Consider the following 17690-nt stretch of genomic DNA (forward strand, 5'->3'; position numbering starts at 1 on the left):
AACTGCAATTTTTCACTTTGATAATTTTTGCTTAATCTTTGACAGGAAAAAATTTTGAGTTTTTTCTCAAAAAGTGAATTTGCTGGCACTGATGTGGAGATGGGTAAAGGGTTACAATAAACTTGCATGGTTTGAAGTCTGAGCTTTGAATGGGGGTCTCTAGGGGGGTCCATACCTGACAACTTTGTAGAAATTTTTAAAGACTATATCTGTTTTTGAATAGCATTATTGTAAAATAAATTTTACTTTCCTAGACATGCTAATGAGCCATATATTTGGCATGATAATGAGCCTAAATACAGTATTTGGCAAAACATTCAAGTATTGTTCACTTCATTTTTTTTTTGAAAAAAACGTAAGCAAAATGTGTTGCAAAATTTTTACGCAGAAACGATGCCCACAAAATACATTTTGTATTGCTCTAAAACGCTGAAAATGGCATTTTAGAGGTTCTGAAATTCAAAATTTCTCAGGGAAGAATGCCTCGGACCCCCCCCCCGGTGCGGAGTGCCTCCGACGTTTTATGACTGATGTTTGAAAAATCCTAGATCCGCTCCTGAATTTGTTTTTGACGAATCATTATTGTAAAGATTTGAAAAGTCAATCGGAAACATTTTTTCGAAAGCTTGTTTGGTGTGATTCCCTTTCTTTTCATTAATCATTCCAACTAACGTATAAATGTGCTGCACTGTTAGTTTATTTTTATAAAAACACTGGATTATTAGCAACAGATGTTCTCCATTCCGAGAATTTTTCTTCAACTTGCAAGTCGAAACCCCCTTCTTTCCATTTAGTGTATGTAATTTTCAAAACTTTTTTTTCTTCGTTTGCTGATGCTTGTCGTTAACAAAGATTTTAGTTAACATAGTTAATACTGTTTAAGAATTAATGAAGTATGTAAGAACATTTGCAGATTATTTCAAATACACAAACTGGAAATACACAGCCATCTTTATGCCATATAATTTTTGAATTTTCAAAGGATTTGTTCTTAAGCGCATTTTATGTTTTGTTATAATATACAAGCCGCAACTTGGAGTATTAAAATCAATAAAAAAATAAAACATCCGCTAATCATTCATGATTACACAGCACCCACGCTTCGAAAAAAGACGAGGCTGCTCGCGTTTTTCAGGGGGCTGTCAATGTCTGACAGAACTTTGGCTTCATCCAATCACAGAGCATTCATAGAGTTATCCTTCCAGTATATTTATAATTCAATGGTTATTATAGAACTCAATTGTTTTGACAACCAAAATCCGCCATTACCGTCATGTTTTTGACAATCGGGTCCAGTCTCCTTTATACCTCCAGGTTTTTATATAACTCAATGGTTATAACCTGCAGATATCGAGAATTATCTGCAGGTAGTTGACCAATCACAGCAGAGAATGCTCACATAGTGAATAATAATTTGTGTTAACAGATGCTAAGTACCTTAAATATAATGTATTTTATAAATAATGCCAAAAGAACAGCTAAGTTTGAAAAAAGAAAGATGTCGGATACATAAAGAAGGCGAGAAAAAAGTATGACCTTGGGCAAATTATTTTTTGTGGTTTTGGTTGTGAATAACATTTGCATTTCCATGAAAACGTTCTTATAAAAGATGAGTAAAAAATAAAAAAGTCCATGTTAGATTATATTTGATGTGTTGAATAAGTGAGAAACAGAAAAAAATTGTATCTAAACAAATCAAAGCGACAATTTTTATATAACTTTTGTTGCATACATGTTTTGGCATACTTATTCTGTTTTCATTGCAAAATGAATTAAATATCTAAATACAGTTAATTAAACAATAATGGTATAATTAAAGTGAAAATACACAGTGATATCTCAAATATAAAAGGATGAATTACGAAAAGAAAATTACAATTTAGCCTGCACTTTAACCCTTTCTTTCCTAGCAAATATTTCTATTGAGCTTTGGTGTGCTTCGTCATTGAGACTCCTATTTGTTTTCAATGAATTTGTTTAAAAAGTTTATAATGGCGTTGATTATTTTGGACAATTTAGGAGTATTTGGGTTTTTTCTCGACCCCTTCCTTGTGCTGGAATCCTTCCTTTCTCTGTAGAAATCATGATTGTAAAACATTTTTTCAAAAACTTGACTGGTAAGATTTCCTTTCTTTCCATCAATCATTCCAACTAACGTATAAATTGGTAGCAATTGCAATTTATTTTTTAAAAACACTGGATCTTCAGCAACAGATGTCCTCCATTCAGAGAATTTTTCTTCTGAATGCAACGTACCATCAACTTGCAAGTCTAAACGCCCACCTCTCCAATGAGTCGATGTAGTTTTTGAGACTTGGATGCTTTCCTGGTTCACTATTTTTTGTCGTTTACCAGAATTTTTTGTAATAAATGCACCAATACCACCGCCGACACTGTTTTCATTTTGTTTTGAGAATTTCGTCGTATCATAGTGACTATCAAATTCAACTGATCCCCCCACATAAGCAGACGTGATGACAAACTGACCGAATCTATTGAAAAAATCGTTAAACTCCTTCATCACATTCTCGTCCTCGATATTTTCAGTTGGTAGATTTTCCACAGCAGACAGAAACCCATCAGTAAAAGCTGTTTTCTTCGAATCAAATTCATCTACATTTATCTTTGCTATTCTCACTTCTCTCAACTGCCTTTTATTGGTCGAAGATTGGAAGTCGTTTTTCTGTTTCTGCAGGCTGAGATCTACACCAAACCCTTGCACCATCATTAATATACTTCGTGCCATTTTCACATTAAGCCCCAAGGCGTATAGGCGTGATTTAATCGAACTTTCATTCCTTTGTCGATGTATTTCGTTAAGTACAGTTTCATTTGACTTTAATATTTGTGCACATTCAGGAACTTTAAAGCCAAATTGTTTATTATCAAAGAAGGATAGTTTCAAAACCCGAGATGAAACAACGTCGTCGGTGACAAGTTTGTATCCCTGACCAAGAAATGCAGCTACAAGAAACAGACATCCAGTTGTTTAAAATTACGTTTATCCACCATGAACGATAAAGTATTAAATGATATGAATTGGATTGGCTACAATTATTTATGATTGACTTTTATTATACATTTGATGTTCGCTATTAAGATAGAACAATATAAAAATACCTGAGTGAAACGATTCAGCACATTTTATCCCAAATTTCTTTTCCAACATTTGAAGGCCATGCTCAGGAATATCGTTGCCATGATCATTTTTGATTTCACTGATTGTTGTGCGCTTCAATTTTGAATCATCCGATAATCCCATCGCATTCATAGTTTCCATTATGTCTAAAAGTTCTTTTTTCACAAATTCATCCTGAATGTTGTTCTCGGAAATATATTCCATTGCAGACTTGGCAATTGAGTTGGTAATACCTTTGAAGAAAGATCTATTATAAGTAAAACCACGTTAGTGAGGTTACCAAGTGATTAAATGTATTTGAAAGCCGAGAGAGATTTTGTAAAAGTCCGAAGGACTATGATGGCCGAAATGTTTTAGTCAGTGCTTCATACATTGTCGATCATGGTGTAAATTAAATGTTTTTTGTGTTTTTGGGAATGCCTTGTGATAATTTTTAGTATTTCAAGCTCAAAATTGGAGATTGTTAAAATATTATTAGTAAAGACGCATGCAATGTCGGATAACTTGTAATACTTTCTTTTCATTTAAATAGGCGATTTCTAATTATGTAAATATGTTATTCATTCGACTCACAAGAACAGTAGAAATTGAGGTAAACTTTGGAACTAGTATTACTACAATAATCAATATTTGAAAAAACTATCCAAAAATATAATTTCCAATAATATACTTTTAAATATTTCTCGACTGTGATTGGATGATTGCAGTGCAGTTTATTTCCAATTGCAGTGGGAAAATATGCACAGTAGAAAAGCAGTTATTTAATGTGCATGAAAAATTTTTCAATTCTGATTGGTTTAGAGCAGTGCAAAAAGTAGGAAATACTTCCACCAATTTCTGAAAATAAATCAAAAGGGCAGAAGTTAAATTATTGTCAACAAAATCTTTAAGAATGGCTGGCGTTGGTTTTAAGAAGATTTTGTTTAATGACCCTGGCTACAGTTCTAAACTTTGCAGCTTATTTCCAAAACTCACTCGCGCAAGTTTTTCCAATTTTCACTCGAAGGTAATAGCATGGTTTCGAATGAAATTTGGAAAAAACATGCACGAGTGAGTTTTTAAAAAACTTAAAGCACTGTACTTTTTTAATGGTCACTGCCTTTGCTCTTGAAAATATAAAGCAGAAAACCAATTATTGTATTTTCTCGTGAGTCGTAAATTCATTACAAATCTTTTCGTTGGTCAAGTGCAGCTTAGCTAAAACCTTATGTCTTTGATCAGCAGAAACGTGACACACGTTCTGAATAACAAAAAAAGGTATGATTTTGGTTATGGTTATGGTTGTGGTTGTGGTTATAGTTATGGTTATGGTTGTGGTTATGGTTATGTTTATGTTATTGCACAAGGTCTGCAAAAACTTTTGGTTAAATAAGTAGTTGGATTTTTAATGGCTTATGTGCCTGTAAAATTTTTGCACATAGTAACCATTTTCAGTGCGAGAATAATGTTATTTTAGCGTAGTACTTTTGTGAAATAGTTTTCGTACGAAAATGACATAACTAAAAAGTAAATTGGAGCATGCACTTAAAGGGTTGAAGTAAGACACATATTTTTCAAAGTCTGGTAGTCATATACTTGACAGGCAATTAACCCACATCTCTTAGAATTTACAACTTTCTACTTCCGATCGATATATGCATTTATTGTATATTATTACTATTGCAAAATTGTAACCTAATTGGCTAAAAAGCAGTAGAAGGCAAACTAAAATATGGTGAGAGTTGCAGGTCAAAAAGATTTCTGCAATCGTATGAAATTTACGAATAACAAAAGAATGCAAAAAAAAAACACAACAGTGAGTACTGTTTTGCGGTAAATGTTTATAAAATGCGCGCAACGAAGTTTTACGTAAGTGATAAAGAGTTACAAAGAAGACAGTTATGGACTTTGAGGAATTTTGCAAAACGTTGTTCATCTCTAACAAAAAAAGAATAAAGTCCTTAATAAACGAGCTCGAGGTCTTTACGGAGAAATAAGGACCGAGGTCTTTTTGTACACGTCGTATATGCTCTGTTGAACGTTTGAAGCAGGCTTTGAAATAATCTGTAGAAATTCACAATAAATATTTTATGTTTTACCTTTTTCGGGTGTGAGACCAAGGAGAGGTTTTGCTTCAAAGCGGCTCACGGCCAATACCAGCATTAAAACCAATACAGTCTTCATATCGAGATGTGAATTGAACTTCTGAATGTCTTCCAAAACAAAATTATGTCAGATCTTAACGTTGTGGTAAGAACTATGTATAGAGAGAGTTTATGAAAGGATTGACTTGCTAATAAAACAGAAATTTATATGCGCATAGCTAAAGCCTTCCCACACTCATCAATTTGCATTTATCGGATACGTGTACATATTTTCAAATAATATCGACGCGAAAAACTTCCTTCTTCAATTGAAAATTCTCATATCAAATCACAGCGAAGAGATTAGGTTCATGTATTCACTTCAATGATGGAATTAAACAAAAATGAAACTTGATAAAAATTATTTATTCAGAAGTAAGTTAAAAAAAACGCAAAATCGTTCACATATAACGAGGCTCTTTGCGATTGGTCAACTCTACTTGAAGTAGAGTTGACCAATCGCAAAGAGCCTCGTTTCATTTTAACACGAAACTAGTTCCGTCTTATATAAAATATTGCAAGCATCATTTTTTATAGTCAATCATGAGTAAATAAGTGTACTTTTTCTTCCCCAAGACTTGAAAATAATTCTTATCTTGCCTTATATATGTTTTCTTTGCTTAGCTTCTCACAAATTTAATTTAGCTTCTGCTGGCTGTTTTCATGTGCAACATTTTGTTCGATGTAAAAAAGCTTTTAATGTATCATGAACACAGTTGAACACAGAGCTTAATATCAAAGCTCTTTTAAATTGTCACTTTATAATAAAATGACTTGGGGTGCTTTTTTCCTATATTATATTAGTATGAAAAAATAAATTTGAGGGTTTTATATTACTATTTAATACATATTAAATAATTGTTTTATCTTTAGTGTTGTTTGATGAGTAGATGAAAGCCTGCACTCCAAATATGAAATAGACGTAGTTGTTGTATTTTTGTCTTCTTCATAGTTTCATTTAAAGCTTAGGTATGATACATTGATTCGTATATTACGATATAAATATAGTTAGTGTGACTCTATCACAGAACTATAGTGTCTGTCAATGCTGTCTCAAATTGAACACATAGCCATGGCTCGTTAACACAAAAAATTCGTAAAAATGTTGACATTACGTGTCAAAAAAACTATTTTCTCTACCCCTTCCCAAAGAGAGTCCCGGTCGTCTAAATCCACTGCCCAGCTCTCTCGACAGTTCAGTCGTGATTAGAACAGAATCATATAATATTTATTTAGAAAAGATCATGACTGAAGAGTCACGAGCATTGGTCACAAGTTAAAGTTAATTGATTTTAATGTGAAAGAAGAATTTGAAGAAGAATGCGGTGCAGTCCTCCCTCAATAAGTGTACGTTTTATTAAATGCAATTTTCTATCATAATAGAATTTTCTATCATTAAAATTTTCATTTCAAATTCTAATTGTTCTTTCAGAAGAAGTTAATTTATAGAGATCGTGCAAATGGTTAGGCTAATTTATACGTTCCTTTGTCATGATCGATTTTTTTAAGGTTGATTTTACCAGATATTAACATGTTATACCTGTAATCAAAAAACTCACTCATACTCACACTCTCACTGAGTGCGACATAAAAATCTCACTCTAAGTAATCATTGGCAAAGTTATTTTTCCTTCTATAGCAAATTTTTCTCCTTGATATTTCAAATCAAACAATCAGTTGAGTGAAATTATGGTCTTTGAGTAGTTGTGAAGTGATTTTGAAGCCCCACTCAGACCATCATAGTTATTTATTTCTTTAGTTTTTTTAGTTTTTCACGTCATTGTTTGCGTTATTCTTTGGCCTTGTATTATTACGGTTTTTGGATAATGATGATTGTGTTATACAGTGCAGTACTTTGGAATTAGTTTATACTTTTGTAGCAGGAAATACAATTAAATATTTTGTGATCAGTTGTCAAGCGTTCGATTAATCATTGTCTAAACAATCAACACATGTAGAATCATTGGAAAAATAATCTTTTGCAAATATTTCAAGAAAAAAGTAACAACAATCAACACAAACTGTCCGCCCAAAAATAGCAATACAATTGTAATCGCTAAAATTGTTGCCAATTTTGTCAGAGAGCTGTCTTGGACAGTTGGACGTGATTATTTGTCATCATGAGATGTGTCACAAAAAAGCAAATGATGATATTTTTAGTCAAACCAGTAGTAGCAAAATGTAATCCAGGTAAAATGACAAAAAATCTAGTAATGGTATCTACTTCTACCCCTTTACTTCACATATTTTTTTGTCCCTTGACCTTGAGTTTTGGATGGTTTCTTATAAGCAAACACATGGTTTAATTAAGGGATATTAGTAATTACGAAGCCATCATCAGAGTATATACATAATATAATAATCCTAACACGGTTTTTAATATGCACATGAAAAACATGTGACTTGGACGAGATTTGAACTCGCACTTTCGGGATACTAGTCCGCCGCTCTACCTGTTGAGCTACCAAGCCCACAGGGATTGGAGACGAGACAGGTAGAGCGGCGGAGTAGTATCCCGAAGGTGCGAGTTCAAATCTCGTCCAAGTCACATGTTCTTCATGTGCATATTAAAAACCGTGTTAGGATTAATATATTAGTAATTACGCGTCCCGCAAAAGGAGGAAAGCTTATTAAATGTCCTCGGTATGTGGGACATTTAACCACTGATATCCCTGAAAGCATGCGTTTACTTATTATAAAGTTTCGAAAATTATGTTGATGTGTAAAATTATATTAGACATCAACGAAAATTTTTCAAAATTAAAATCAACGAAAATTTTTCTAAATTGACTTATTACATACATGTTTTGGCATACTTAGACATTTAAAATCAACGAAAATTTTTCTAAACTGTTTTATTGCATACATGTTTTGGCATGCTTGTACTATCTTCATTGCCTTTTTTTTTTCAGATTGAATTAAATATTTAAATACAGGTAGTTTATAATAAATGTGTACTATACGTGAATAGACAAATTAGATTAAACGGTGAAAGGGCAATAGTGATGCTTCAAATTTTTTGTTTGAAGGTTGACTTATTTCTTCAATAAATACAACAAATTTTGAACTAAATCACTGATAAAATGTATTTGATGTAGTCTAGCATTTTCCTCAATCCTCTAGAACTCTGTTCTTCAACTTCACCTAGTCTTGTATTAGAAGAACATACTTTTTCTTGCTCCAGTTTCTTTCTCACCGCTCGCGAATTTGCTTTTGAAGAATCATTACTGTAAAGACTTGAAGTACTAATCTGAAACATTTGTCGAAAGCTTGTTTGGTAAGATTTCCTTTCTTTTATCAATTATTCCAACTAACGTATAAATTTGCTGCAATGTTAATTCATGTTTTAAAAGCACTGGATCTTTGGCAACAGATCTTTTCCATTCATGGAATTTTTCTTTAACTTGCAAGTCTACACGCCCACCTCTCCATTGAGAGGATGGAATTTTTAAGACTTTGTTGCTTTCTGTATTCAATGATGTTTGTCTCATAATGTATGCACCGATACCACCGCCAGTATTATTTTCATCTTGGTTTGACAATTCTATGATGTCATTATTATTATCACAAACAAATGATCCCCCAACATATGCAGACATGACAAACAACTGACTAAATTTATTGAAAAAATTTATGAACTCCTTCATCACAATCTCGTCCTCGATATTTTCAGTTGGTAGATTTTCCACAACAGACAGAAACTCATTAGTAAAAGCAATTTTCTTCGAATCGAATTCATCTACACTTATCATTGCTATTCTCTCTTCTTTCAATTGCCTTTTTTTGCTGTAATTTACATCAAAATCTAGAGCCATCATTAATATACTTGGTGCCATGTTCACATTTAGCCCCAAGGCAACAACTTTCATTCCGTTGTAAATACAATTCGTTGTCTACAGTTTCAATTATCTACAGATAAATTGTTTATTATAAACGAGAGATAATTTTAAAACCTGAGCTGAAACAAAGTCGTCCGTGACAAGTAAGTAAGTATTCTACAGAAAAATCTTGCTTCCGAAACATATTTGCAAATGTGGGAAATAACTTTTATAGAAAAAATGCGTGATCTGATATCAGGATTCTATAAAATAAAGTCAAACGTTCACTGATATAATAACTTTTTACTAAAAAAGATTAATAGCTAAAAATAAAAATGAAAAAAAAAGCTACAAAACCTACCTTCTTCAGCAGCCTTAGTAAAACGTTCTACGAGTTTCAATTCCTCATCTGATAACTCCTCTTCATCTGCAATTTTGGCTTTAACTTCATGACCTTTTGTTGGCTTTTCCTTTTTCTTTTGTGTAAATGCAGCATTCAACACCATGTGTCCAAATTTATCTGTGATATCGTTTCCATCTTTGCTTTTTTTGAGTAAGCTAAGGCAAGCATTGTATAAATTCAGAGGTTGTCTTTCACCATTGGGAAGAATTGTGAAATCTCCATCCTTTTTAAGTCCATAATCATAAGGATTATTTTCTATCAATACAACTGGTGCCCTCACTCCCAAAATTTGAAAAACAAGATCTGACACCAAAATTTTCTTTTCTTGCATGGTCTCGTGCCATTTTCTCACGTCCTTACAACCAACAGAACAAGCATGTGTTAAAATAACGACGAGATTTGGATGACTGATGTCAACAACATCCAACATCTTGACACCTCTCAAGGATTTTGAAAGATGGGTATAGACTCCTTTCATTCTGTTATTATTGGCTTTGTCAACTATGAACACAAGATTTGGATAAAACTTTGTTTTCGAAAGAAATTTGGGATGTGTTTCAAAGTATTTTTTCACAGATACAAAATTGCACGCGTCTTGTTGGACACCATCATCATCATTGAAGCCAGGTGTGTCAATAATTCTCATGGTTAAATCACTCACTTCATACTTTGGTTCGTCAAAAGTAATGATATACTCAGATGTTTTTCTCTTACGTGATCCATAATAACTTGTCTCAGCAACTGGGAATCCATCTCCGGTGTCCATTAAATGATTTATTGTTGATGATTTACCACATCCAGTACTTCCAACAAGCAATATCATAGCAAATTGAAAATGGCGTTGGATTTTTGCACTTGACAATGAAAAATAATGTAGTATCGCCTGTGGCAATCGTTCTGAAGTTTCATCAAAATTCTTGAAAGTGTCATATTCCGCTTTAAATTTATCATCAGATGATGGTAAGGGCTTTAACTTGGAAACTAGAGCATTGCTCATTTCTTTGTCAAAACCTAACAAAATTGAGACCATTCGTATGTATTAAAAAAGTAGCTATGGCAATTACAGAAAATTTGATGAAAAATAAGTCAACAGAGCAGATGCATAAGTAAAGGTGTTTTCTGTTTTAATTCACAGCTAATGCGATATTTTTTCGTGCACGAATATATCCTGCATGTTATATTTTTGTTGACCGTATTGTAAAGATTCCTCAAAAATGTATGTTTCTATTTCATTGACAATATATTAAAATTGCAAGTTGTAGTTGTTAATGTCCTATAAATATTCTTTGTTTATCTGTAATTGCACTGTGAAAATGTGTAATTGCAGTGTGGCAATACTCGTAAAAAAACAGTACCTACTTGCTGTTTTATATTCTTTTGTAATTGTTGAATTTAAAACTATTGCAATTGTGAAAATCTTGTTAACTTCGTTTATTTACAACTGCTGCCATGTTTTTTTAATTGAAATAAGTTTGTTTGGCTTTTACTGTTCTTCAGCCAAGCACTAAAATTACACATTTTCACAGTTAGCTGCACTTCAGTCAACAAATCACAGTCGAAGAACATCTCAAGGTATTTTATTACCTATACTAGTTTCTAACGTTAATGTAACAAGTTAAAAGTTATTTGCTCCTGTTAAAAAGTTCTTTCTTATTTCAAGAGTAAATTTCTGGCAAACAAGAGTCCTAAAGACATAAATGTGTTAAAAATAAGATGCATATTTTAATGAAACGTATTCTTAATAAGAAATTTTCAAGTTTAAAGTATTTTTTTAATTTAGTACTCTACAGAAAAATCTTGCTTCCCAAACATATTTGCAAATGTGAGAAACAACTTTTATAGAAAAAATGCGTGATCCGATATCAGGATTCTATATAATGCAGTCAAACGTTCACTAATATAATAATTTTTTATTAAAAAAACAATAGCTACAAATAAAAATGAAAAAAAAAATTCAAATCCTACCTCTTTTAGAAGCTTCATAAAAATCATTTGCGAGTTTCAATTCCTCAACTGATAATGACTCTTTTTTTGCAATTTTGGCTTTAACTTCATGACCATTCGTCGGTCGATTCTTTCTCTTTCGTGTAAATGCAGCATTCAACAACATTTGGCCAAATTTATCTGCTTTATCTCTGCTTTCTCTTAGTAGGCTAAGGCAAGCATTGTATAAATTCAGAGGTTGTCTTTCACCATTGGGAAGAATTGAGAAATCTCCATTCTTTTCAAGTCCATAATTGTCAGGATTATTTTCTATCAATACGACTGGCGCCCTCACTCCCAAAGTTTGAAAAACAAGATCTGACACAAAATTTTTCTTTTCTTGCATCGTCTCGTGCCATTTTTCCATTTTCTGGTAACCAACAGAACAAGCATGTGTTAAGATCACGACGAGATTTGGATGACTGATGTCAACAACATCCAACAACTTAATGAATCTTAAGGATTTTGAAAGTTGCGTATTAGGTCCCTCAATTCTGTTATCATCGGCTTTTGTGACTAAGAACACAATATTTGAATAAATCTTAGTTTCCTCTTTTAATTCGGGATGCGTTTCAAAATACTTTTTAATACATAGAAAATTGCATGCATCTTGTTTATCACCATCACCATCATTGAAGCCAGGAGTATCAATAATTCTCATGGTTAAGTCACTCACTTCATACTTTGGTTCGTCAAAAGTAATAATATACTCAGATGTTTTTTGTGTAGATGATTGATTATTACTTGTCTTAGCAACTCCAGTACCCAGTAAATGATTTATTGTTGATGATTTACCAGATCCACTACTTCCAACAAGCAATATCATAGCAAATTTAGAATGGCGTTGAATTTTCCGGCTTGAAAGTATCAATTTATAAAGTTTAGCTCTGGGATTTTGTTCTACATTTTCATCACCCATTTCGATAATCTCATTTAATTCTGCCCTTATTTTATCATCAGATGATGGTAAAGGCTTTTAATTGGAAGAGTTGGTAGTGCCCATTTCTTTATCAAAACTTAATCCAATACAACTCGTTTAAATATCTGTGTTGAACGTTGTTGTTCTGCACCGCGGATCTAATATATTTACAAAATAGACATTCCAAGCATACAAATAAGTTACGTTGAACATTAAAATACTATGTATACATACACCAAAAACGCTGTCTTTCACAAGAAAAATGTTCTACTCATATTTTGATATTGTGTGTGTGTAAGTGTATACCTTTACAGCGGCGTACCTTCCTGTGGACGTCGTGGCTAAAGTTCAAATTATTCAGAATAGCTAAAATATAATTAAAGAATGAAGCTCATTTTAAGAATGTTTTCACAAAATGTTTATCTAGTTTACTCAAATAAGAAAATGTCAATTACCTAACCTAAAATTCTTCGTGAACTCAGACTCGATTAAGTGGCAAAAATTACAAAGTATCTACTATCCAGCAACGATATTCTAAAGATATTTAAATTATAATAGACTAAAGCACTTATTTTTCGGCAAAGGCTTTGAGTTATGCGCTTACGCTAAGGCAAAATGAAAATTTGGCCTTCTAAAGCCTTCTATACTCTAAAGCAACTCAATATTTCATGTATTTATTATATAAAATTTGATATTAGGAAATAGTCTTATGAAAACACGGACGCTGATTGTTTGAATGCTCGAAAAACTCGTGTTGTAGGAATACGGGAATTTCAGTGTCACAGGTCTGAGGGACGTTATACGACAAATTTTGCACAATTATTTAATGAGTGCAGTAGCGTGAAGCGTCCGTCTACGTTGAAAAATAAAACAATGTTTTATCTTTCACAATTTTTTAAAAACATAAATTATTTGCAACCAGCGAAGGTTGGTCGGGAGATAAAGTCTTATTAAGATGTTGTTTAACAATATTAACAATACATAACAACACGTTTCACACCCAAAATTGTAAGATATTGCATATTGCAATCTATTGAAGTGGAACTTAACATACGAATAATCTTACTCTTCACAACATTTCACGAAGTTCTTCAAAAAGCGTCATAACAAAAGTCAGTCAAGATTTTGTTAGTAAAATGTCAAGAAATGGCAGTTGATCCTGTTCTTCAGTTTCAAATGAAAATCTAATGTTTTCGTGCTGTGTGTTAATGTAATTATAAAACTTCATGGCCTCAGTTTCATTAGTAAAAACACAAAAAATATTGTCGACGTATCTGCGGTAAAATAGTTGTTTAGTGTCATTGTAATTGTTTAGCCAGTTTCAAAAGAATCTATCGTTCGACGATTTAGGTGACCAAGGTGACCATTTAGGCCTTAAAGTCCAAATATTATGAAACGCTTCTGTACAGATATTGACATTCGACTAATTTTTACATCATTCAAAATCAAAAACCATTTCTCATTCAAAGACCCAACCCCTGATTCAATTAAATGTATGGTGGTGTATGAATTCAATTGCGCGGAATGTAATTCCCGATACATTGGCGAAACTTCGCGCCATTTATCCACCAGAATCAGGGAACATACACAACAGACAAAAACTCTCATATCTACCGACACCTTCTTAAATCTCACTGATGTAAAACCACTATTCACCCTCTCTTGCTTCAAAATCATCGACACTGCCGACACTTCATTCTCCTATAAAACCAAAGAAGCACTCCACATTAACAAAACTAACCCTGACCTCAATGTTCAAGTTTTTAAATTCAATACAATATTTAGTTTATAATACGCTCGACGCTCCCCATTAATTTATCTTATTTCCTTATTAATATTGTTGTAATTTATGTATCATATTACTTTTATATAAACCTTGTATTATTTATTATTTCACTTATACCGAAGATGGTATCATGAGATGTCGAAACATGTCTATTTTAAAAAAACTCGTCGTGTATATTAAATACGCATTAGCAATAGTGCTTCTACGACATTATGTTAAGAAATGTTACCTGAATTTTATGGCAAACTTTGACTTGAAAAGCAATAAGATCTGAAATCTGAAAATGTACATATATACGTGTCAAAATTGTTTGCATGTCATTAATACAATCACTCATTAAATATTCCACATTGTTTAATAAAATTTGAAATCACAAGGTTAAATAGTTGGAATGTTTGTACATTATTCATCTAGATTTATGTATAGATTTATTTATCTAGATTTATTTATGCAATAGAGGAAATAGCCAATCCTACACTTACTCAAACGCGCTACTTAACCTTACGCATTTAACTTTACAATTACGTAAAACTACTCAAATTTCAAGTACATTATCCGCCTTGTAATAACTACACCTTGTTTAGCTAAAGATATAAAAAGCCTGTAAATAAATTGTAAAAGATAGAATATTCACGACTGTTGTAAATAACTTTTTCGCTAGTGATTAAAATAATCACAAAAATTTATTAGCGTTTTAGTACTTAAATGAAGATATGATCTTCGCACTTGGCTGGACAATTTAACCTGAAAAATTTCAGGACCCTGAAAAATTCAGGTGACTCAACGGGATTCGAACCCATGACCTCTGCGGTGCCGGTGCAGTGCTCTGACCAACTGAGCTATGAAGTCACACAGTGGTGAGCAGGTCAATTATGTTGGGCTCATGTTTTCTCGTGAAAGGAATGTCATATGAAAGAATGTTTTATGCTGTGCGGTGTTTTGAAATTAAATGAAGATATGATCTTCGCACTTTGCTGGACAATTTAAGCAATCGTCTCATGAACCTGAAAAATTCAGGTGACTCAACGGGATTCAAACCCATGACCTCTGCGGTGCCGGTGCAGTGCTCTGACCAACTGAGCTATGAAGTCACACAGTGGTGAGCAGGTCAATTCTGTTGGGCTGATGTTTTCTCGTGAAAGGAATGTCATATGAAAGAATGTTTTATGCAGTGCGATGTTTTGAAATTAAATGAAGACATGATCTTCGCACTTTGCTGGACAATTTAAGCAATTGTCTCATGAACCTGAAAAATTCAGGTGACTCAACGAGAAAACATGACTTTCACGAGAAAACATCAGCCCAACAAAATTGACCTGCCACTACTGTGTGACTTCATAGCTTAGTTGGTCGGAGCACTGCACCGGCACCGCAGAGGTCATGGGTTCGAATCCCGTTGAGTCACCTGAATTTTTCAGGTTCATGAGACAATTGCTTAAATTGTCCGGCAAAGTGCGAAGATCATATCAAGTGTAACTCATTTCAAAAATAGCAATACAATTGTAATCGCTAAAATTGTTGCCAATTTTGTCAGAGAGCTGTCTTGGACAGTTTGACGTGATTATTTGTCATCATGAGATGTGTCACAAAAAAGCAAATGATAATATTTTTAGTCGAACCAGTAGTAGCATAATGTAATCTGGGTAAAATAACAAAAAATCTAGTAAAGATATCTACCTCTAACCCTTTACTTCACAAGTTTTTTGGTCCCTTTACCTTGAGTTTTGGATGGTTTCTTATAAGTAAACGCATGCTTTTGTTAAGGGATATTAGTAATTAAACGTCCCTTAAAGGGAGGAAGGCTTATTAAATGTCCTCGGTTTGTGGGTCATTTGAACACTGATATCCCTGAAAGCATGCATTTACTTAAAATAAGGTTTCGAATATTATGTTAATGTGTAAAGTTATGTTAGACATTTAAAATCAACGAAAATTTTTCTAAATCGTTTTATTGCATACATGTTTCGGCATACTTATGCTATCTTCATTGCCTTTTTTTTGCAGAATGAATTAAATATTTAAATACAGGTATTTTTTAATGATATATACTGAACGCGAATAGACAAAATAGATATAAACGGTGAAAGTGCAATAGTGATGCTTCAAATTTTTTATTTAAAGGTTGACTTATTTCTTCAATCAAGGCAATGCATTTTGAACGGTATCATCAATTATTGATAAAATGTATTTGATGTAGTCGAGCATTTTCCTCAAACCTCTAGAACTCTGTTCTTCAACTTCACCTAGCCTTGTGTTAGAAGAACATACTTTTTCTTGCTCCAGTTTCTTTCTCTCCGCTCGCGAATTTGCTTTTGAAGAATCATTACTGTAAAGACTTGAAGTATTAATCTGAAACATTTTTTCGAAAGCTTGTTTGGTAAGATTTCCTTTCTTTTTATCAATTAGTCCAACTAACGTATGAATTTGCTGCAATGTTAATTCATGTTTTAAAAGCACTGGATCTTTGGCAACAGATCTTTTCCATTCATGGAATTTTTCTTTGACTTGCAAGTCTACACGCCCTCCTCTCCATTGAGAAGATGGGATTTTTAAGACTTCGTTGCTTTCTGTATTCATTGATAATTTTACCACAATGTGTGCACCAATACAGCCGCCAACATTATTTTCATCTTGGTTTGTCAATTCTATGATGTCATTATTATTATCACATACAACTGATCCCCCAACATATGCAGACGTGACCACAAAGTGACCAAATCTACTGAAAAAATTTATGAACTCCTCCATCACTTTCTCGTTTTCGATATTTCCACTTGGAAGTTTTTCCACAGCAGACCGAAAGTCATCAAAAAAAGCAATTTTTTTCGAATCAAATTCATAAACATTTATCTTTGCGATTCTTACTTTTAATATCTTTGTATTGGATGAAGATCTTGAGTCATTTTCCTGACGCTTCATGCTGTAGTTTACATGAAATTCTGGAGCCATCGTTAATATACTTGGTGCCATGTTCACATTTAGCCCCAAGGCTGAAAGGCGCGATTTAATGTAACATTCATTCCCTTGTAAATGCATTTCGCTATCTACAGTTTCATTTATTTTCAATATTTGTGCAAATTTAGGAATTCTCATGTCAAATTGTTTATTATCAACGAGAGATAATTTTAAATTCTGAGGTGAAACAAAGTCGTCTGTGACAAGATTGTATCCCTGACCAACAAACTCAGCTACAACAAAGAAACATCAAGTTTTTAGAAATTACGCTTATTCATCATATACGATGAAGTAAGTATCACAGCTAATGCGATATTTTTTCGTGCACAAATATACCCTGCATTTTATTTTGTTGAGAGTATTGGTTCTGAAGTTTCATCAAATCTCTTGAAAGTGTCATATTCTGCTTTAAATTCATCGTCAGATGATGGTAAGAGCTTTAACTTGGAAAACACAGCAATGCCCATTTCTTTGTCAAAACCTAACAAAATTGAGACCATTCGTATGTATTAAAAAAGTAGCTGTGGCAATTACAGAAAATTTGATGAAAAATAAGTCAACAGA

The 17690-nt window shown here is 32.9% G+C and overlaps 2 protein-coding genes across 4 annotated transcripts in view; one reads left to right on the plus strand and one right to left on the minus strand.

Moving 5' to 3' along the window:
• LOC124443684 overlaps positions 1-17690 on the plus strand; it is a 103240-nt gene that overhangs the window by 34471 nt on the left and 51079 nt on the right. The gene's annotated exons all lie outside the window — the stretch shown is intronic.
• On the minus strand, positions 8103-14480 carry LOC124443683. Of its 3 annotated transcripts, XM_046994171.1 has the most exons (6): positions 14401-14480; positions 14004-14086; positions 12692-12751; positions 11449-12543; positions 9442-10494; positions 8103-9343 (listed from the first exon to the last, which is right to left on the minus strand). In XM_046994171.1, the coding sequence occupies exons 4-6, from the start codon at positions 12383-12385 to the stop codon at positions 9336-9338; spliced, it is 1998 nt and encodes a 665-aa protein (XP_046850127.1). In that variant the 5' UTR covers positions 12386-12543; positions 12692-12751; positions 14004-14086; positions 14401-14480; the 3' UTR covers positions 8103-9335. The 3 variants fall into 3 exon arrangements, with proteins under 3 accessions (XP_046850127.1, XP_046850125.1, XP_046850126.1); XM_046994169.1 differs by having other exon boundaries at positions 11449-12751; positions 14006-14086; XM_046994170.1 differs by lacking the exons at positions 14004-14086; positions 14401-14480 and adding an exon at positions 12846-12884 and having other exon boundaries at positions 11449-12751.

This window comes from Xenia sp. Carnegie-2017, unplaced genomic scaffold (assembly GCF_021976095.1).
Source record: "Xenia sp. Carnegie-2017 unplaced genomic scaffold, XeniaSp_v1 HiC_scaffold_21, whole genome shotgun sequence".
NCBI classification, from domain to species: domain Eukaryota; kingdom Metazoa; phylum Cnidaria; class Anthozoa; order Malacalcyonacea; family Xeniidae; genus Xenia; species Xenia sp. Carnegie-2017.